At 41.9% G+C, this 23,555-nt stretch overlaps 1 protein-coding gene across 1 annotated transcript; it reads left to right on the top strand.

Moving 5' to 3' along the window:
- Positions 1-9,399: 9,399 nt before the first annotated feature.
- On the top strand, positions 9,400-22,078 carry SRXN1 (sulfiredoxin 1). Its single transcript, XM_088467146.1, has 2 exons — positions 9,400-9,639; positions 19,537-22,078. The coding sequence occupies exons 1-2, from the start codon at positions 9,412-9,414 to the stop codon at positions 19,738-19,740; spliced, it is 432 nt and encodes a 143-aa protein (XP_088323272.1). The 5' UTR covers positions 9,400-9,411; the 3' UTR covers positions 19,741-22,078.
- The last annotated feature ends 1,477 nt before the right edge of the window (positions 22,079-23,555 follow it).

Raw genomic sequence — 23,555 nt, forward strand, 5'->3', positions numbered from 1 at the left:
GATACAATACGTAAGTAATGTTAATATATGAACAATATCTGTAAAAGTAGTGAGCGATGATACATTCACTAATAACTAATGAGTTTTGATTTAATAATTTTTAGGGGTTTTTTACTGAGTGGCAGCTTCTAAAAGCCGCTGCTTCCCATAATGTATAGGCCTAAAATGTAAAAGGCCAATGCACCTCGGCCCACTAGGCTGCATCTCAGCCGGTTACCATCTCGGCTCTCAAAGCCGCATCCCGGCTGTCTAGCCGCAACTCGGCCCACTAGGCTGCATCTCAGGCTGTTACCATCTCGGCTCTTAAAGCCACGTCCCGGCTGTCTAGCCGCACCTCGGCCCACTAGGCCGCATCTCAGCCTGTTACCACCTCGGCTGTCAAAGCCACATGCCGACTGAAAAAGCAGACCCTCTAGGCCGCATCGCAATCTGTGAAACTACGCAAGCTTTACCTAGTAGACTTCTTTGAGATTACCTCAACTTTCCAGTCCTTAATCAGTCGCATAACATCTAGTGGTCCTAGGTTAACCGTGTAAGCCTCTGCTATCTAGAGTTAAGTACAGACGGCCACCTAAGTACCGGTGAACATGTCCAGTTCTAAGGGAACAGCGGGTGGCTGTTATTGGTGAAGACCTCATCTGAGTTGTTCTACAGGTCTTACACAGTGAGTACTAGGAGTCCGTAACAACTTCAAAACATCGGATGCAAAATTAATAGTTGTATATAGAAGACTGTAGAAGCACCCAGATTTACTAATGGTCGGTTTGTAAAACGACCAATAAATCGACCAGTAAACAAGTCCAAATAATAGCCATACATGCGGCAGACGTGCAGACTTCTTAGGGTTGGAAATAAAGAAAGAGCGTGGCCTCCTTCCCCAAATCCACAACCAGCCCTGGACCCCTCAGCCCGTCCTGGTAAAAGAAAACAGGGGGAAAAACCGGCGTGGGGCCCCCCTTTTTTCCAATAACTAGCATTGGGCTGAACTACCCAGGTGATTTAGTAGGAAACACCGCATGGGGCCCCCCTCCCATAATGTAAAACCAGCCCCAAACTGGCAAAACCAGCACCAAAAAAATGGGGTCTCCTCTCAAGGAGCTATTTCCTGCACCCCTGGTGGTGGCGGGTGCATGTTTAATGGTGTAAAAAAAATAGCTTACAGTGGGACCAAAGGTCCCAGCTAGCCTGCCGGCACCCGCAGAACCACAAGTGCCAGCACGCCCAAGGACACCGACTGCGCCAAACCCCCATCAAACACTCTCTTCATACTTAAATATTCCTTGGATCTGCTTGATTCCTTTCTCCATGTTTTTGTCCACTCATCTTGGCAAAACAAAAACACACTGTGACCTGACAGTATGTACAGCGCTATCCCCAAAATCAAAGCTCCCACCTGGGCCACTGCCACTAGAGTCCAGACGGAAGAGCGCTGACTGGCCAAGAGCCGGACACTGCCATAGAAGCCGTCCACTGATTGGCTTAGAGCGTCCGCTCTTAGTCAACCAGTACCTCCCCATAGACTCCCATGACAGCGACCCACGTGAGAACCATCACCCTGGGAAGCGCTGTGTCACGGCCTGGGTTTCTCGGCATGGTAGGCACCGGGTATTACCTGTGAGGTCGTTATGGCGGGGGGTCTCTGGTATCGGTGCTGGGGCATTGGCTGTGCGTGGTTCTGTGCGGGCACATTGTCACTAGGCCTGGTGAGGTCTGGCGGTGTTTCCGTTCCGTTGGCATGGGTGCCGCCATCTTGCCTGCGGCCATGTGATTCCTGCTGTCCAATCCTGGTAGGTCATGTGCTCATTCCAGCCAGTCACAGCGCGGCATTTAGGAATTTAGGAAGGTCCAGAGTCTTCCTTCCTTTGCCAGTGCAACGTGCTTCTCAGCTGCGGCTGAGAGAGAGTACCTGTGCCTTACCTGCCTGTTACGCTACTAGCCTGAACCTTGCCTGCTCCAACCTGCTGGATTTACCCTGCACCCTCCACATACCTTTCACCTGCCTGAGTACCTGAACCTGCTGTACCCTGCACCTTGCCTCCCTTCACTCCCAGCTGGACTTCATTACCACAGCCTGCATTTGTTACAGCTCACCATACCTGCATTCGTTACAGCTCATCAAACCTGCATTCAGTTACAGCTCATCATATCTGCATTTTGTTACAGCTCACCATATTCGTATACTGGACTGTTCCTGCCTGTCACTATCTGGACATTTCCCCATTAACACCACTACAGTTATCAAGTGCACTTTAGTGCTATACCTTGACTTTTTATTTGCCATTCCCATGTCTTCTAAGTCACTTATTAAAAACTCCACTGTCTCATTTAAGTCTGCTTCTGTGTCTGCTCCTATCACCACCCCGGATCCACAACAAATTCAGAACCTCACACACTGTACATACATTGTGTGTCCGTGGGATCGGGTCACAGTGGTTTATTGCCTTACCAAGACCGCTGTGTGAGTTTGTTTAATAAAGGGTCAACACAGTCAGTGTCCATGTCCCGTCATCCCTGCAATATCTTCCCCAAAGTGGGACCGCAGGCACCAGCAGAGCCTCAACGTTTGGGCACCCGCTGCCCCACAGGTGCCGGTATGCTGGGGCAGACTCGCCGAGTTCCGCAATCCAACTGTAAAGAACAGTATTATTATTTTCTTACACAACCAACCCTGCATCCAACACCTCCAGGGATAGCTCAGGGCTTTCAGGAGGGTGGACTTGACTTTCTGAGGAATTCCAGTCCTAGGCTGACCAGGAAAAGAAGGGGGATGCCACGCCGGCCCTTCACCCCGACCCTCCCATACCAGACCAGGCCGAACCATCCAGGGCTGGCCACTGACCTAGGGGAGGGACCCCATGCTGTTTTTTTTTTTTTAACTCTAACCCTGTCTTTACTTTTGATAGTAAAGAAGCCTGCACTGATCATAGTGATCTGTGCGGTACTTTCTTTTGGGGTTTGCCGGCATGTTTTAACTGCAAAAAATTTACAGATATCGCCGTCGGGTTTCAATTGAAGCTGAAACCGACAGATGATAAATCTGCCTTTTTTAGACAGCAATGCATTGTCGTTAGCAGTCAGTTTCCGTTGTTTTTAAAACCAAAAGCAAACCGACGTTTAGTAATTTTGCCCCCTAGTGTTTATTAGGCAAACGTATGTATTATAATAAGGATATTATACTGTATTAAGGATATTAAGTCACATGGGGGATCCATAACCTGCATATTCTATAGATGGTCATGAGCTTATTCAGTGACTTTGATTATCCTTATTACATACAGTAGGAAGTGGATTATCCCATGTGATAATAGAAAAAGCCCTTGCGTTGCATGCTTGCCATCTTAGGATAGAAAACATTGTCTCCGCATACAAAGCATTTGGGCTGTAGTAGTACAAAAAGGAACACAGAATTTTGCATGTTAACTTGCCCAAAAAACAAATAATTAAACATGTTTCAGATTCCAAGATTTCTTAATGAAAGTCCTTCCATATTGGTAATGTGCTTCAAGGTTATGAAATATTCTGCAGACATTTTAGTTGAAGAAGTTGTCATTTTGATTATTGAGGACTTATTTAATAACTGAGCACACCATTTTATAGAGAGAAATGGCAAAAAGCATGCCTCTGTATATAGTTTAGAATAAACACAGCTTCTGTGGAACAACAAAAGAGCCCACCTACAGAACACTGCTCCCCTCCTAGACAAGAAACACAAAGAGACAATCAAATATATTCACTATATGAATGCTGTACACTATAAAGTGTGGGACACAGGACACTGTAATTTGTGCTTCCTTTGGAGACTTCTGGACTTCCAGAAGTACAGTTGAAGATTCAAAGGCTTGTTGCCTAACTGGTAGCACAACTTCTAGAGTTTCTGGAATTATATCTTAATACACATTTTTGTAGAAGCAACTTGAAGTTGTTCAACTAACAATACAATTGGCTCTTGGATTGATTCAACATTTGAACTCATATTGTTGATACCCTCCTTGAATGTCTGAACAAATCTTTCAGCTAATACACTGGTAGATTGGTGGCATGGTGCTTGCATGCGTGTGAGAGAGTGGGTCTCTCCCACTTTCTGAGGGAAGGGTTAACCTGCTGTAGCCAGGGAAGAACTACACCCTTACCTCAATTAAGACCAGCTAAGGTATACAAACTTGGTAAGTTTAGTTAGTCAGTGGAAATGTGAGGGAGAGGTTGCACTTGCTGGACAATCTGAACCATGACTGTGCTGGGAATACTCTGCTCGTTTGAACTGCTGTCTCATGTAAGCTGTATTTTTGTTCCTGAACTGTGTTTGCCTTATGTAAGAAGTCATTACACTGACGCTGCCTTTTCAAGCCTGGAATAAAAAGCTTACTTGTTTGCATCACCTCAGTCTCCCATTGGTTGTCTGAACTTACCCGCTACAATGCGTTATTATGCAATCATTTGTCAAGGACCTCTGGAATTCTTCTGAAACAAAATACTGTCCATTATCATTACAATTTGTTTGGAAAACCCATTTCACGAGAACATAGTTCTCAACACAGCAATAGTTTTCTCAGACAATGTAGACTCAGAAATCAGAAATATATGATCCATGAATGGACCTGCAAAATCAATATAATTCTTTGGGCATTCCAAAGGATGTATTGGGGCTGATTGAGGTGTACTTTTAATCTTTTGATATCCTTTGTTGGTTACTGATTTGATCAGACTAAAGTTTCCAGGTCACCATACATAACTTATAGCTAAATACTTCATTTTCAGTGTTTCCAATATTCTTATACAAAGCCTAGTAGGCACAATTACGTTAGATCCACATATAGCTTTGCAGGACCTTTCTATGACCTACATTTATTAAGTACAAGGACGTTAATTCACTTTGAGCTATAAGGGTGATGTGCTAAATTGTTTTTATTGTGCTTTCACCCCTATATACTCCACACTATCAACATAAAGACGTGGAGGACATCTGTAACACACCCCCTGCAAGTCCAAAATATTCAGAACCTGGGACCTGTTGTCATCACTGACACTTCCATCAGAATAATGTAATCATTCTCCCTTATCATTAACATTTGCCTACCCTCTCATACCCATTTTGAATTGACATTCATCATATGTGTTTCTATAGAGCGGGACACCTTAATAAGTGTTTACTATAAACCTCAGTGATTTTTATAACCTTTTCATATTTACCTATTCTGTATTTACTCTTGTGTCATTTGATTGGTGAAGCCTGAAGCTGCCAGATATTGGTGCAATTCAAAGAGTGTTAGTATGAAATCCAATGTTTCCATAGTTTACTGGGTATACACTATAGGTCACTTTTTCTATGCTATCTTTTATTTCTCTTGTATTGTCTGATTGGTTTCATGTATAGATAAGAAAAATAAGGCATGTTAGTCAAAAAAAATGACTGCGATAAGTGAGTCTCCTGTAAATTATTCCCTAGCATCATACAATTAAAGGCTGAATTTGTTCTTTCTAAAATAATGTGGGTCCTCCCAAGTCTACTGTGTAAAAGAGATTCCTTCCACTCTGGAACGAATGTATACTTCCTACCTACAGAAGCTGGCTTGTGTCAAGCTAGAAGGGTGAACCAACATGCCTCATGCCTTCTATATCTAACTGGGTATGCTGGGTGACATATAGGGCTTCTCCACTAGATTGACACAACAGAGCAGGATAATAACTAGTAACTTGCTACACAAATATAGACAATATTAAAAGACATTATGGCAAACAGTCATGGAGACAAAATTAAATAAGTAAATGTAAAGTTCTATAACTAGACCATAGTATTATGCTATTTACACATAACATGGAAGATTAAAAGGATGTAGGAATACTACAGTAGTTACCTTACCAGAAAGCCTTACAGCAGTGTACACAGAGCCAGGCAATAGCTGCAATGGTGGAAAACATCTGGGAGGCAATAAAATGGACAAAGATGCATATTATGTAAACATAATACTACCAATGTAGAAGTATGCACTAGCGAGACCAAATCTTGAATATGGGGCACAATTTGAGGCACCACACCATAAGTGTAAAGAAGAACAAAAAAAGTTCTTTACTCTTTGGGTGATAAACTGTGGAATTCCTTATCACATTATAGTAATAGCAAATTCACAAGCATCAATTAAAAAATGTTTTGTTTGCATGTGATTCAGGGAATGTATCTATTTTTTCAACTGCCATGCTAAATTGAAAACTCACACAATGGAGTTATTATGGTGTGAGTCCTTATTCAGGGACATACTGTATTTCAGAAATAGCCAAGACTCAGGGCCACTTGTATAAGTGATGTGCGGTCAGTTGAGGCAGAGTCTTTCCTGTCATACTTGGGTATAATCCAGAAATGATAAGAAAAATGTAAAGAAAATATTATAAATATCCTCTTTGTATTATTCGAATCATTTTTATAGTCAAAACTCTGGAGTAGAAAGTGTATGGCAGGTGAGGCACTGCCTCCTCTGTCTACCTTTTCCGCACATCTCTGATCAAAACACACCAAATTTCCAGCACTATATGCTGCTGCACCTTTGTATAATGCCAACATGAACCCTCTGGTTCATATGCATCTGTAAATCTGGCTCTGTTACTAGCCAGCGCCTCCCCAGCCATTTACCTCACTGCACATCACTAACTTGTATAGATCAATGCCCAGTATCTAGGAAATCATCAAGCAATCAGGGGGTATATTTACAAGTGTGGGATTTTAGAAGTTGAGTTGTTGCTCATAGCAACCAATCAGATTCTAGCTATTACGTTCTGAAAGGTGCTAGATACATGATAAATATAATCTGATTGGTTGCTATGGGCAACATCTCCACTTCTAAAAACCCACACTTTAGTAAATATACCCCAGGGAATCAAAACAAGATACAAGACAAGACATGATATTGCTTGAATGTCTGAGCACATTTATAATGAGATGAAAATGGGCACTAATGATATGAGCCAGGACTTGAAGGTGTTTTCCACTTGTACTGCAGGAGAGTTACTTCAGTAGAAACAACTGCTTGGATGAATTCAGTACATATACAATCACTAGCTGGCTGTCATTTGTATGACAATGTTAGATCCTGTACTCTTCAGATGTCTCCTATAATGAGGTTTCAGTAAAAAAAGACAGCTGCAATATGGGTCCCATTCAGGGGAGTAAAAAGTGGAGCACTAGGTGCACTGTTGGCAAAATGCAAGAGAACCCCCGGTATGATCAAGACCAGAGTGAGTAGTGTCTCTGTGCTGGGAGGATCAGACCACAACAAAATGGGGGCTACTCTACTGTATGTGGATCCTGCATTCAGCTGTAGGTTTCTTTCCCTGTGCATACTCGTCACTATTTCTGGAAAACTTAATCTGGCAGATCAAAGAGAGTGGAGAAGCTGCTGGTCTGCACTGGTTTTTTCTGATTATTAATAGATAAAGGGATGTCCCCCATGCTGGGTAGTATTACTGTGTGGGTAATATGAGAGGGCAGCTTGTACAACTAATAGTCCTGTATGTGAGGCATTTTTCACGTTATAATGAGGAATTATCAGTGTGCACCTATATTATAGGCACAAAAACAGACAAATTTCAGGTGCACAACTCCAAATTGTTAATAATATATAAATGCAATAAAATTATGCAATCAATAGAGGTTTTTAGCATACGATTCAAATCCACAACGCAGGACACCCCCAAACTAACCCAGCTAAGCCGCCCCAGGGCACCGCTATAGTAAGCAAAGTGCAGTGTGAAAGAGATAGTTAGGAGCAGCCACTGCTGCATATAAAGAATGAAAATAAAAAGTGCGGTACATATATAATAAACAAACAGTGAAGGGTTAAAATGTGTTATAAAAGAAAAATGTGTTATAATTGAAACAGATCAACTAAGGGAATCCAGGGGGACCCACGCCCCAAAAATGAACCAAAGTTGCACTACAGTATATAAAACTTGTAGGACTTACCTAGAATTGTGCCTAATACTAGTGTGCATATTCATTACAAGACTCCATGCTGTTAAACCAATAAGATAGGGGTGCTAATCCAGACTGAGGGCGTCTCCTTTCCCTCAGGTGTGCAATTAGTCTCATCAGGTAGCACCTCCCATTATATATATATATATATATATATATATATATATTCAGGGTGTGCAGTCCAGAAATCCTTCCCATATGCACCTATATTATACAGCCAAATGTTCTGTATAGAGGATCCAGTACACCAGCAGCATGGCCACTGCATTATACCAGAAACTCTACATTATACCAGCATATGTCCATGCATTATACCAGTGTCCAAACATTAGCTCTGCACCAGGGTCTCTGCATTGTACTAGTATCCATTTTATCCACTTCAACTTGCCCCCTCCATGGCACAGTTCAAGTACTGGGCAGGAGCACTGTTGTATGTGCCTGCCCCGGGTTACATGCTATGCCCCTGGTCCCACGTGTAACCATCCTGCTTTTGAACAGGTGGAAAAGCCCTTTAAAATAGTTAAGAATCAGAAGCTCGCTTGTTGCTGTAAAGCTGAATATTGGGAGATCTACAATATCTCAATCCCAATCAGAGAGCCATAATTCTGATAAACGACACATATAGCTAGAAGCAAGGATATACTTTAACATGAGACATATAGTACCAGAGATGTATCGAATACAAAGTGGCAACTACAGAGTCAGTAGACGAGTAAAAGCACTCACATCAGTAACATAAACTAAAATATTTATTATGAAACAAAATCATTAAATTGTAAATAACAGCTGTATTGTGCATAAAATACACCAGACAAGTTATAGTTAGGTAAATTATAAAATGTAATACTAAAAGTCCCGGAATTTAGACCACTTGGACCAATATAGGGCAATATGCAGCAGCATTAGAATCAAACTAAATAAGGGGAATCCAATCCCAAATAGAAGTCAATGGATGCAATTTGCACTTGAAATGTTATTGAAGAAGGTGGACCTGCAAAGCAGTAGGGGGTATAGTAGGGGAGATGTAACAAGCCTTCTATGGAACTGAACGAGCACACACAAATAAAGCAGCATAAACACACATCCTGTGGCTCTGAACATAAGCACAGGTTGTGTAATGACATGACATTCAGCAGCATGTCAGTGATGTCTCACTACAGAGCGCTCAGGAGTCAGGACACCCAGTACATTGCTTTGCTGATTCATACTGATTCAGCTGCCAGACTGCACCACTTACTGACAGAGGGGTGAGAAGCACACAGAGAAACTGACACAAATATTTCTTTTCCATTCAAATTTGTGTTATTACTGTCAATTTTGAAACTGACAAATATTTATTTACAACTTTTAACAGTTTAATTTAATGGCAATTATTATTATTTCTTGTCCCCCTGTTTGTGACAAAGTGGTTCCTCCGAGATAAAAGTGGGACAGCCCGAAAGCCTGCAAGGATGTATCAGAGGCAGCTAAAACAGATCTTCAGCTGGAGAAGTGTGCATTTGCTAAATGCTATGGGCCAAGCTCGCAGGATGATGACAGAGAGTACGATCCAAGAGAGCAGGAGTATTCATTCCAGTAACATCCCTGCCACCCATAACATCCCAATGAGGGTGCTGATCAGACCCATCCCTTCTGACCTACAGGAGAACAAGGTTCAGAGTCTTATGGAAACCCTCCAGGTAACGATACCACACTTTTTCTGTAATAATGCTCATAATAGTCCTTTTAGTTTTGTACTAATAAAAGTGGTCACACCTTCTATTCAGATTAATACAGTGACAAATGTGGCACTTACTTTGGACATAAGGAGCCAAATGTAATAGGGTGAGAGTTTAGAAAATGGGAGCGTTTAGCAGTAATTTCTCACATTATTACATAGGTTGAGTTGTATCTTCAAAATGGGAAAACAACTGGATGAGAGTTTAAATCTTGACAGTTTTTTTAGTCTGAAAAACATACAAGTTTACATGTTCTCGGACTCTGTTACATTGGCCGATTTTAAAAAGTGTGAGAAAACTCTTGCATTTTCTAAACTCTCACCTTATTACATTTAGCCCAAGATGTCTTTGTGTTGGTATGTGTGTATCCCAATTTCTCTTGATACTTAGGGGCATATGTATCAAAGCTTGATGTGAGTTAAAATTGTAAACTATATATCACCAACCAATCAGCTCCAAACTATAATTTCTTAAACACAGCCTGCAAAATGTAAGTTAGAAGATGATTGGTTGGTGATATATATCTCACAATTTATCTCACATCAAGCTTTGATACATATGCCCCTAAATCAGTCTTATAAATGTCTATAATCCATTTCTGTTTTTTGCTTACTGTATAGTACGTGCTAATTCTTTTTTTCTTCCACAATCAGTCTCAGTATTATGCAAATATGTGACTCAGCTCCACTGTGTAGAAATCCCACAAGTTCCAAATACAAGTTGAGTCTCCCATATCCAAATATTCCGAAATACAGAATATTCCAAAATACGGAATTTTTTTTATCATGACCGAGACAGTGAAACCTTTGTTTTTTGATGGTTCAATGTACACAAACTTTGTTTAAGGCACAAATATATTAAAAATAAAGTATAAAATTATCTTCAGGCTGTCTGTATAAAGTGTATATGAAACATAAATTAATTCTGTGTTTAGATTTGGGTCCCATTCCCAAGATATCTCATTATGGTATGCAAATATTCCAAAATACAGAATATTTCTATGTCCAAAAGACCCCTGGTCCCAGTCATTTTGGATATGGGAGACTCAACTGTAGTATTAAAATGCTCTATTGTGCACATCAGGTCCACAAAATATACTCCTCCTCAGGGCCGGCCAGCCCATTACGCCAGGTATGCAGCTGCGTACGGCGCTAGGTTGAAAGGGCGCCAACTCCGATGTCCCCCCACAGCAGTCAGCATTACAATAAGTCACACCGACTTATACTGTATGCCGCTGCGCTGCCCGCCGCTAGTGCTGCAGCCGCGGCCTGAACACTGTCTGTGATTGACAGTACAGGCATGGCTGGAGGGGGAGGAGGGACCACTCTCTCTTCTCCTCCCTTCTCCTCAGCTCCTCGTCACCCTACTTGCTGGACAGGCAGAGTGGCCGCCCACGGAGAAGCCACTGATACAGTACTGCAGTACTCTCGCGAGACCGCATGGCTGTCAGCTGTCACAAAGCTCTACCCTCCGATGCAGCGGTTGCCGCTGGCAACTTAAGTGGTGGCGGTGGTACAGGGGAGGACGGGCCGGCACTGAATCCCATGAGTAGAGCCAGAGTGTTGCTTAGGTGAGTGCCGGCAGCCGAGGGGGGTTATTCTGGGAGAAAACTTTGCAGCCGAGGAGGCCGAGTAGATGGAGGCCACAGAGTATGTGGCCCCATGGGGGCTAAAGCTGCTGTGAAGCTGATCAGGGCGTGAGCTTCCCCTGCTGTAATTGGTGCCTCCAGTACTTGGCTTACCCCCACAGTGTCCTCCTTCCCAGCCAGTCCTAGGGTTCCCAGCAGCCCACCTAAACCGGTTCTGCAGTATGACTCTGTGACTTATGTCCACCCTATTATTTGTACCCCCCCCTGTGATTTATGTGCACTCCATTAGTTGTCCTTCTCTGATTTTGGTGCACCATGTTATTTGCCCCCCTCCATGTAATTTGTGGACCCCATTATTCATTCCCCCTCTGTAATGTAGGTGCACCCAAATATTTATCCCCCACTGTGATGTAAATGCATCCTATTATTCATCCTTCCTCTGTAATTTAGGTGCACCCCAACATTCATCCTCACTATGTAATTTAGGTGCACCCCAACATTCATCCGCTCTGTCATTTTGGTGCACCCCATTATTCACCTCATCTGTGATTTAGGTATACACCATTATTCACCCTGTATGTGATTTAGGTGCACCCCATTATTCACCCCGTCTGTAATTTAGGTGAGCACCATTATTCACCCCGTCTGTGGTTTAGGTGCACACCATTTGTTTGCATGCCCCCTCCAGTGATTTATGTGCACCCCATAATTCGTCCCCCTTGCTCCGACTTCCCACATTTTCCCATTCAGGTCAGCACTTAGTTGGTTTGCACAAGAAAAGTAAAACAAGCATTATTATTACCATTTATTTATATTTGTATTAACATTTATATTGCGCTAGCTATACCGGGGCACAGTAAAAAAAATAGAATGGCTAATGACAAACAGAGTGCTTAAATTTTACGCAGTGCTGTACAATGTGGGGATCACTTACCAAAAAAATTAGGCTTGGGCCGGCCCTGCTCCTCCTTCATGTAATCCATACTTCACACTGTACCACAGCACCTCATATTTAAGGATAGGGGCAGTATCAAACTAATGGAGACACTAATTTGCATAAATAAAGGGTTAAAAAGGATTTACTCACCTGCCTTCTTTATAAGTTCAGGATTGTATTAATTATATACACTTCTTTTCTTCTATGCTGGTCCCCTCTGTCCGACAGCTGCAGTGTGAGTGGGAGTTGGTGGCTCTATGTTATGTGTGCACACTATGGGCCTGATTTAGAGATGGATGCTAATGTAATCGCAACTGCCATCTCTCATGGATCGCAATCGAGAAAATATGCTAATGACTCACTTGCCATCCAGTGCTTAGAGGAATCCACTGAAAGCATCTCACATTGGAAATATCGAACACAGATCAGGCAGCCATCAGCCTTCTGCGTAAGTCTAACATGCCACAAACAAAACGTATCTTGAAACACGAAGAGGGCTCTCCTGCTGCGAGCAAGGACGCAGTGGCTAATTTAGGCACGCTCTGAAAACAGTGTTTAAACGGTCTGACTCGCTTGCGTTTCTCTAACCACCCCCCGTTAACTCCCCCAAACGCTGACTACCTGCCATGAATCCTCTGTGCAAGTGTAATCGCAATTCAAATGCTGCATGTGTGCAGTGTGGTTTACAGGAAAGTACAATGGCAAGCAATCGCTCAATCTGCATAAATATTGGCACTGCGACCATCTCTGAATCATGCCCTATGTGTCTTAGAGACCTTTACTTGCCAATTTAGTATATTTCTACAAGAGTAAAAACCAACTTGCTGGGTCTAATGCAAGTTATATAAAAACTATATGTACAGTGCCTTGCAAAAGTATTCACCACCTTGGCTTTTTACCTTTTTTGTTACATTACAAACTGTAATATATTTATTTTTTAATCTGAATTTTATGTGATGGATCTGCACAAAATAGTCTAATTTGAAGAAGTGAAAAATATATATAAAAAAGAATCTTTATAAATAAAATTCTGGAAATTGGCATGTGCATATGTAATCTCCCCCTTTGCTATGAAGCCCCTCAAAAGTTCTGATGCAACAAATTATCTTCAGAAGTAACATAATTAGTGAAATGAAGTCCACCTGTGTGAAATCTAAGTGTCACATGATCTGTCAGTATAAACACACATTTCTGAAAGGCCCCAGAGGCTGCAACACCACTAAGCAAGAGGCATCACACCATGAAGACCAAGGAGCTCTCCAAACAAGTCAGGAACAAAGTTGTTGAGAAGTACAATTCTGGGTTGGGTTATAAAAAAAAAATCCAAATCTTTGATGATCCCCCGAAGCACCATCAAATCCATCATCATCAAATGGAAAGAACATGGTACCACAACAAACCTGCCAAGAGAGGGCCGCCCACCAAAACTCACAGACCGGGCAAGGAGGGCATTAATCAGAGGCAGCACAGAGATCAAAGGTAACCCTAAAGGAGCTGCAGAGTTCCACAGCAGAGACTGGTGTATCTGTGCATGTGACCAGAATAAGCCGTACACTCCTTAGAGCTGGGCTTTATGGAAGAGTGGCCAGAAAAAAGCCATTACTTAGTGATAAAAATAAGAAGACACGATTTGAGTTTGCCAAAAGGCATGTGGGTGACACCCCAAATGTATGGAGGAAGGTGCTCTGGTCAGATGAGACTAAAATTTAACTGTTCGGTTACCAAGGAAAATGCTATGTCTGACGCATACCCAACACATCCCCAAGAACACCATCCCCACAGTGAAACATGGTGGTGGCAGCATCATGCTGTGGGGATGTTTTTCAGCAGCAGGGACTGGGAAACTGATTTGAGTTGAGGGAAAGATGGATGTTGCTAAATACAGGGGTATTCTTGAGCAAAACCTGTTTCAGTCTGTCTGTGATTTGAGACTGGGGCGGAGGTTCACCTTCCAACAGTCCAATGACCCGAAGCATACTGCTAAAGCAACACTCTAGTGGTTTGAGGGGAAACCTTTAAATGTGTTGGAATGGCCTAGTCAAAGCCCAGATCTCAATCCAATTGAGAATCTGTGGTCAGACTTGAAGATTGCTGTTCACAAGCGGAAACCATCCAACATGAAGGAGCTGGAGCAGTTGTGCCTTGAGGAATGGGCAAAAATTCCAGGGGCAAGATGTGGCAAGCTCATAGAGACTTATTCAAAGCGACTTGCAGCTGTAATTGCTGCAAAAGGTGGCTCGACAAAGTACTGACTTTAGGGGGGTGAATAGTTATGCACGCTGAAGTTTTCTGTTATGTTGTCCTAAATGTTGTTTGATTCACAATATAAATAAAAAACACAACTTCACAGTTGTAGGCATGTTCTGTGAATGAAATGATGCACACCTTTAAACAATCCATTTTAATTCCAGGTTGTGAGGCAACAAAATATGAAAAATGCAAAGGGGGGTGAATACGTTTGCAAGGCACTGTACATGCTAACATGTTACCAACGCGTTTCGTCCCATTAGTGGGACTTATTTAAGTGTAGTGTCACTAAATACATAACATAGAGCCACCAACTCCCACTCACACTGCAGCTGTTGGACAGAGGGGACCAGCAAAGAAAAAAAAAGAAGGGTGAGTAAATCCTTTTTAACCCTGTATCTATGCAAAATAGTGTCTCCATGAGTTTGATACTGTCTCTCCTTAATTATGAGGTGCTGTGATACAGTGTAAGTATGGATTGCATGAAGGAGGAGTATATTTTGTGGACCTAACATGCACACTAGAGAATTCTGAGACTATTTGGAAGTTTGTGGGATTTCACCATTGTGGAGCTGAGTCATGAAGTTGCACAATACTGAGACTAATTGTGGGAGTAAGAAAGGAATTTCAGCATGGACTATACAGCAAGCAAACAAGAGAAGTGGACTATAAACATTTAGAAGACTGTGATTTACCATCAAGAGACATTAGGATTCACACATACCAACATAAAAACATCTTGGGCGGGATGTACTAAGCTAAAATATGCATAAAACACCCCAAAAATGGGTTTCTTTTCGGGATGCCCCCTGAAGAGGGATCCAATTGGGATTCCTCCCAGCTTTTCCCATGATGCGCTCGTCCTTCTGCGGATATGTGTATTAGTCCCTCTATCGCAAAGGACAGCTCTTACTGGGAGTGCTGTCCTTTGCGATTTTCTAAGTACATACCGACGATATTATGGCCAGTATGTACCCGATAACTTGCGGTATGTAAGGCATTGCGGATGCGATGCTTAATACATCTCGTCCCTTATGTCCAAAGTAAGCGCCACATTTGTCACTGTATATGCATACTTGCATAACTCTGCCACTTAAACTGGGTACACACAACACAATGTGTGTACCCAGCAACAGAACAACGCGATGTATTGATATATCGCGTCAGCAGTACATACTGCATGATCAGGAGTAAGACCACACACTATATATCGTTTCATGCATGGCGTTGTTCATTGCATCGGGCATCGTCCCATCTGCTATGCAGCACAGCAGATGAGACAATGCGATGAATGACCACCGTGCACAAGCAATCAAGTGTACATATTATATGATCCACACGATATATCTTATAGTGTGTATAGGATGATGATTATGTATGCATAGTTAGACACTTGCGATTTTTAATTTGTGATCTCTCCATTGGCATTAATTGCTGCTTTCTTCATCGCTTGGGCAGATTATGCTTTGTGAGTGTTTAAGTAAATTTTCCTTTCCTTTTTTGGGCAAGTGGCAAGTTGTTTCTGCTGTATTAGAGAGTTTTTGCAGTTTATTTGATGCCTTATGGTGATTGCACTAGAGTTCTGCAGAAAAGTGCCCTGTTCCTACCACTTCTAGATAATTTATTTTCTGGTTATCTAGTATCAATGCCAAATATTATATTTCTTTGTAGTATTTCAAACCCAACCTACAAAAAGTATATCTAAAAAAACAAGTTTTAATAGTAAAGCAGCTAGGGTAGTGCGGCCGGTGCCATCGCACAGGGCACCACAGGTCAAGTGGCGTTGTTTGGGCCAGTCAAATTTCTGTTTATTATCATTCTCACTTGTAGCTTCCTCTTATTTCTTCCCCAGCATCTCCTGGCCTCTCTTATCTCTTCCCTGGCCCTTCCCCATGGGTGCATTATGTCCCTTTGAAAACTGAGGGGGGCGCCAATGCTCTTTATGGCACAGGGCACCAAAAGTCTAGTTACGGCTCTGAGTAAAGCTATGGAGTTTTAAATCTGTAGACATTTCATTCTTACTAGTCACTTAATATACTGTGCCCTTCATGGTGCTATATTAATGTAAAAGTCAGTTTAACCACCCTTGCATCAATAGATTAATAAATTAATTGCCCATTTAGCAACATCTGTTTAATGGAATTCTTTTTGTAAATAAAATTTTGTAAAAATATATCCTGAGCAAAGAATTTTTTTTTTTTAAATCTTTTTAATTATAATTTTTAAAGATGTATACATCACAAATATTAAGATACACTAAAAAACTATTTGAATAATCAACAATTCAAATATATCAAATAAGACATCCAAAAAGTAAAACTTCACAAAAATCCACATCAATCAAATTTTTGATTTGTTACAAAAATACATAAAACAAAAAAAAAGGAATAGAAGGAAAAAAAGAGGAGGGGGGGTGGGTACAGTTTACCATTCACGATAAATCAAAATCACTCCATTCCAGGCAACTGTCTATGAAATGCAGAGTAATGAGCAAAGAATTTTTATTATGATTGAATGTTTTTTTTGCTCTTAACACAGAACTGACAAGAGAAACCATCATGGCAGCTGCCAGCCACTGTAAACTAAGACTGGAACACTGATATAAATCATTGCTGTATATTTTATTTATGTCTTCCTTTCAATCCCTTGATAATCTGATTTAAGATTAACTCTCTCTTCTCACGATTAATATCATACAGGAAAATATGGAATCACCCACTATTTTCTTTCACTGCAATTTATGGGGCATAATTTACATTCAAAATACCCTCTGGTATCCTAACCCAAATTTAAAGTACATATTAGTACAATGTCCTCAGTTTTTTTATTTTATTTAGTGAACCTGTTGATTACACACAATGAAGGCATCCATTCTGTAGGCTGAGACAATATTTGAGAATGTGGCTTCAAAATACACAAGGAATAAGTGACAGAATATGGGCCTTATTCAGAGGCGCTCACTATTTGCGAGCGCACGCTCTGAATCAGGGCGGGGAGGAATTCTTTATCTGTCCGCTCGCAAAGCTGTGGGTGCCCCCCCCCACAGCTAGTGCGAGCGGGCAAGAGATGGTCACGATTATCGCGACCATCGGGCTTGCGAGGAGACCCTGTGGTAGGGTCCCAGGTCTCGCAATCCCGAGTGGACTTCCTTCTCTAATAGAGCAGGAAGTCCACTACTGACATCACGAGTGAAGTCAGTAGGGCCGCCCACAAACGGCAGGCGTTCCTTCGGGAACGCCTCCGTTTGTTCAGCCACCCCCCTCCTCGCCTACAAAACGGGGCGAACGGTCGATCAGCATCGACATCCGCCCCGTTTTGTTGCGAGCCCCGGAGCGAATGATTTCTCACTCGCTACGGGGCTTGCACACCGCGCGTGCGCACTGGGCCACCATCGACCCGCTTGCGAGCGGGTCTGAATCAGGCCCTATATACTAGGAACCAGTAACATCAATGAGAAGCTGCATTTCAGTTCTCTAGGAACAATGACATCACTGAGGACAGCCTATCAATGCACTTAGTGCCTGATTCAGTAAGGAATGCAGTCGCTAATATGCATGCAATCGGCCGATTGTTGCGTACTGCGCATGCCTCGCAGTGTGCATGCGCAAATTAGCCATTGCGATCGGGGGTGCTATCGCAGTGACTAGGCAGACCCACAGCAGAGTGACAGGAAGTGCCGTTTGTGGGTGGTAATGTGGGGGTGGTCGGGCGAACGCAGGCATGCCAGTGCTTGTGAACGCCGTTGCATGGGCATGCATAAATTATCCACTGCGATACCCTACGCAGCCTGAGGCCTGATAGCATGCACTGAAGTTAACAATTTCTGAGTAAGGTCTGACCTTGTGCAAGTGTGCATGAGGCTGCGATGGTACTCGATTGTACTAATGTTTTACAGATGTGTGTAAGGTAAAGTGGGCGTCCTTATGTAGCGCAGTGGCGGTATTGTGATTGCAATGAATTAGCATACTATCGCAGTTCAGCTGCGTGTGTAATCGATATTGCATTCACAGTTGAGTTCCGTAGTGAATCAGGCCCTTAGATCAAGTGACCTCACTGGCCCCTAATGTGATATTCATATAATGGGTGCCTTGACTGATTTACAGCGGCAGCCCGACACAGGTGGAAATCCCGAACGTCGGAAGGTAAGTATAAACTAACCTATTCTACCCCCTAACTCTAACCCTCCCTTAGGGGTGCCTAACCCTAACCTCCCCCCCAAGTGCCTAAACCTAACCCTCCCTTCCCCGCCGCCTAAACCTAAGTCTCCCGGGAGGGTGTGTAACCCTATCCTCCCCAAGGAAGTACCTAACCCTAACCCCCCCTTCCCCTAGCCTAACCCTAGCCCTAACCCTCCCCCCCGCGGCTGTCCTCGCCCCGTACCCTTTAATCGGGATGCCGGGTACCGGTCTCCCGGCGTAGGTAAAATGACAGGCGTCGAGATGTCGACGAATGTCATTTAACCCATGCTGGGATTTAGCAGTCGGGAAGCCGGCGGTCGGCATTGCGTCCGCCGGCTTCCCCATGAAAGATACTCTTTCACATGTATAAAAACAAACAGTCTTTGTATTCAATGATTTTATGTATTTATAGTTTTTCTTTGCAATGCTGTATAAGTGCCCACCAATCCACATAGTGCAAGCATGTCTTACTCTGAAGTTGATTGGCTAAGACCTCTGTATGATTTCTGCATTGGGGTGAATCTCTTCAAACCTTACCTTTAACTACATAGTAAAGCTATTGTTACTTTCCAAGTACAATAACTGTATATTTACAATATAAAAGAATTACAGGAAATGTGAGGAATCATAGAGGTAATAACATTCCAGCCTTAGGGGGAGATGTATCAAACCTACGAGAGAGATAAAGAGAAGCTGCCCATAGCAACCAATCAGCTTTTATCTGTTATTTCATATACTGTGCTAGATATTTGATAGCTAGAAGTTGACTATCTTAAAGGTTTGATACATCCACCCTTTATTGAGAAATTTACCATACATATCTTATTTGGGGGCTTTCCGTATGTATCTATAGGTTGCTCTGAGATGTTTCACAATGTTAACGTGTGAATGTACCTGTTCTGCTACAGGGTGATGCAGACCTGGTGCCACCTATAGATGTTCTCTGGATCAAAGGTCGGAATGGAGGGGACTACTTCTATTCCTTTGGGGGATGTCATCGCTACGCAGCTCATCAGCGGCTAAACAAGGAAACTATTGCAGCCAAAATCATCCAGTCTTCCATCAGCGATCTACGCACATACCTGGGTTCCAGTACACCAGACCTGCAATAAGATAGACTTGTTGTTTGGCTAGTAGGAAATCACAGCTTCGTTCAAAGACAATATTGGAGCAAAATTTTCCAAAATACGAACTATGAGAGAGCAGGTTTCAAAAACAAAAACTATTCACAAAGTTCCTTATTTTATTCAACTGTTAGGACAATCTGAACAAAATAATACTTTTATAATACTGAAGTGATGACGATGCATATAATGCATGAACTCGTTCATATACTGTGTAACAGGCGAGTCTAATGTCATAGCATTAGTGTTTATTATGAAAACCTGAGTATTATAAGAAATTAAGCACACCTAATGTACTGTAAATTATTTCTGGCATCAGAAGTCACCACGTAGATCAGTGACCTGTGTAGAAACTCTCTGCCAGTGACCTGGTCTCGGAACTCTTCAATGACTTCTAATATCCTTGTAGTTATTTACAGTAAAGTATTGTACGCATTATCCTAAGTTTTTTAGTCAATTGAGATGTTTTTTTATTTTATTTTTTTACTTAATTTAATGTACAGAAATCTAGCTGCTGTTAGTTGATCATTCATATACATTAATGTATTATCATTCTTATATTATCATTTTAACTTATTAGATATTATTTTAAAATTCAGAGATAAAGGAATCTAAATATATTGCTATTTCAGAAATATACGGTTCTAAATATATACGTTTATCATATTATTTCATGCAGTTTTGCCACAATTCAAGTACTTTGAAACGGGGTAGTATGAAAGGTTGTTTGTATACAATACCAGTTTATGCTGTGTCATAAATACAGTTTTATAACAAATGCTACAAATAATGTATTATGTCATATATTACATAAGATAGGAGCAAGTCTGTCCCTACTAACTTTCATGACACAAATTGCGCTGGATGTAAATACTGGGAAGAACAGGGATTTTATTGACTAGGAAGTACTGGGCTGAGAAGCAATAGGGCTGTAGTGTGGCCCGAGATGCAAGGGACAGTTGAAGCTGTTCACAGGTGGAGGTGCTACAACTGATGTACGATATAGCAAAAGTTGGAGGTGCAGCATCTTTAGTATAGGCAGAGACCTAGGGAACTGTGCAAAACTGGTCACAGGCTGAAGGTGCAGCAATGACTGTAAGTGCAGACGACCTTGCACCCATTGTTGTAGTTATGTACCTGCCCGTTAATTCCCTCTTCCAGTGCCATATTTCTGAAGATAATGCTGGAGTATAGTACATGTGCAGAAAACAGTACTACAGTGACAGAGTCTTTGTGCATTCCTGCATATGCGCAGCACAATTTGTTTTGTTTTGTTCCGGGGGAAGGGGGCAAACAGACATCTGCACAAGTGCAGCACAGACGGTGTAATGGTTAGCATTACTGCCTCACAGCGCTGAGGTCATGGGTTCGATTCCCACCACAGCCCTACCTGTGCGGAGTTTGTATATTCTCCCTGTGCTTGCGTGGGTTTCCTCCGGGTGCTCCGGTTTCCTCCCACACTCAAAAAATATGGTAGGTTAATTGGCTCCCAACAAAAATGAACCCTAGTGTGTATGTGTGTGAGTATGTGATAGGGAAAATAGATTGTAAGCTCCACTGGGGCAGGGACTGATGTGAATGGCAAATATTCTCTGTAAAGTGCTGCGGAATGTGTGCGCTATATAAATAACTGGTAATAATAAGTGCCCCTCCAGTCCTAAAATGCCCCTGCTTCTTCTTGCAGTATACTGTTCTATGATGAATATTCCTACAGAGACGTGATAGAGGCCTTCACATCTCTAACCATAGGGCGTTAGGATGATCTGTACATTTGGTAAATGTCCAGTGTTCAACAACAATTAATTTAAAAGTTAGTGACTATTTTCTTCTTTTGAAGAATTTTAGTCAATTTTCATCTACATATTATAATCTCAACCGAGCATGAAACTGGTGTGTACAGTTATGTAAGCAAAATAATGTAAATAAACGACAATAATTAGCAAATTAACTTTACTTATATACAGTACAGGGCATACATCTTTCCATTACTGCAGCATTAGTTACAGATTACTGCCACACTGGATGTAGATATAAAGAAGATGTGAAAGTGCTGTAAATTTGATCCCTCTATTGGCTGAGCAGGATTAATTAAACCACAAGCTCTTAGCATGTCTGAGGAAAGGAACTAAGTGCTACTGAGAGCTGCCACTTTAATTCTATTCAATCACTTTCATTTCTGCTACGATCGAGACCACCATGTCTTAGCAGAGCCCAGCTGAAGCCTGGACCTCAGGCACAATGTGTGGGATGATTTCAAATTGCTGTTCCAACCTGAGTGAAAAAGATTCAGAAAAACTGCAGTCCCAGGAGCTTCTACCAAGCAACAATGCAAGGTCACTATTTGTGTAATGTTTTTACTTGTATTTGATGAAGAAAACATTTTTGTTTTTATCAATTTGCTAATAATTTCCCAAATAAATCAATGATGATTCCTAGGAAAAGCAGTACATTTGCAGGATGATTTGATTAGCTCATCCAATGTTTTTTGATAGGTTCAGAAACAGGTACAAGGTGTAGCAGTGATCTCGGGTGCACTCAATTACTTACTAGCCAAATAAAATAGAATAAAATAAAAAACAAGCATTAACTGCAGATTTTCTATATGGTAAAAAGTCCTTTTACCTACAGTCAGTGGAGGCGGCCATTCTTCCTGAGCCAGTATCCACTAGGAACTATCTCTAATTCTCAGCGAGGTGATAAGCTGTATACTAAAAAATATTAGTTCAGACTATAAAATACTGCTTCCCATGTGAATATAATAGGTGTTTTTTTTTCATAATCATACCCCACTTATGAAATAGGCTTGTTGTGTCCAATCACATAGGGTGTCATTCAGAGTTGGAAGTAAGGCTCTGTATAAAAGCCTTTTGTGTATTGCTGATTTTCACCATGTTACATCAGTCAACTGGAGAGGCAGTAGGAGGTAATTAAGTGACGTGTGAATATAGACCATGCAAGGTGTGTTTCCCTATATTCTCTCTTCTTAGAGGTGCACAGATACGCTAGTTGAAGCTCTAAGCCTACAGCAAAGGTCTGTGCTGATCATCACCATTAGCATGGTGCTCCACCGTAGAAAGTAATCCAGCGCAGGCCTGGGCTGCTTGTGGTGATTGAAGGGGAAGGACAAGCGCCCGTGTTCTCTTGCATCCAGGGGCGCCAGCATGCCCTGGCATCCAGGGGCACTGGGGCCTGTTGCATCTCAGAAAAAACACTGTTAAAAAAAATACAAGCACCATGACATTTTTTATTAAAATAAACACTCCCCAAAACCCTCTTTAATTTATTATTTAGCTAAATCCATGGAGGGCATTCTCTTATTTCTAAATCCAAAGCTTCTAGACTAGGGGTGGGCAATAAACGCCCCCCCCCCAGCTGTTGTAGAACTACACATCCCAGCATGCCCTGCCACAGTTTTCCTATTTGGCCATGCTAAAACTGTTGCAAGGCATGCTGGGATGTGTAGTTCAACAACAGCTGGAGGGCCGCTTATTGCCCACCCCTGTTCTAGACGAACCCTATAAACTAGAGAACTGAGATGCAAATAACAGGCTGGGCAGCCTGCTGCTACTAACCAATACAGAGCAGCTTTATTTATTTATAAGCTTACACACTGAAATAATTACAATTAACCTGGGGTTAATTAAATAGTTGATGTTCTATACATTTTAACACCATTTATATAGTTAATCCCTGGTTAATTTGGCTGGAAAATTAGCTTTAAACCATTATCTTTGGCAATCATGAATTAACCGTTCCTCCTTTCATGTATCTGTGCCTCTGATTATCTCTACGTACTCTGGAAA

This window comes from Taudactylus pleione, unplaced genomic scaffold (genome assembly GCF_031769625.1).
Source record: "Taudactylus pleione unplaced genomic scaffold, aTauple2 ptg000069l, whole genome shotgun sequence".
NCBI lineage: Eukaryota > Metazoa > Chordata > Amphibia > Anura > Myobatrachidae > Taudactylus > Taudactylus pleione.

Excerpts from the sequence above, each read along its gene's own strand:
- SRXN1 (XM_088467146.1), top strand. The coding sequence starts at position 9,412 with ATGTATCAGAGGCAGCTAAAACAGATCTTCAGCTGGAGAAGTGTGCAT. Across the intron at positions 9,640-19,536 it reads GTCTTATGGAAACCCTCCAG|GGTGATGCAGACCTGGTGCC; the intron begins GTAACGATACCA and ends GTTCTGCTACAG.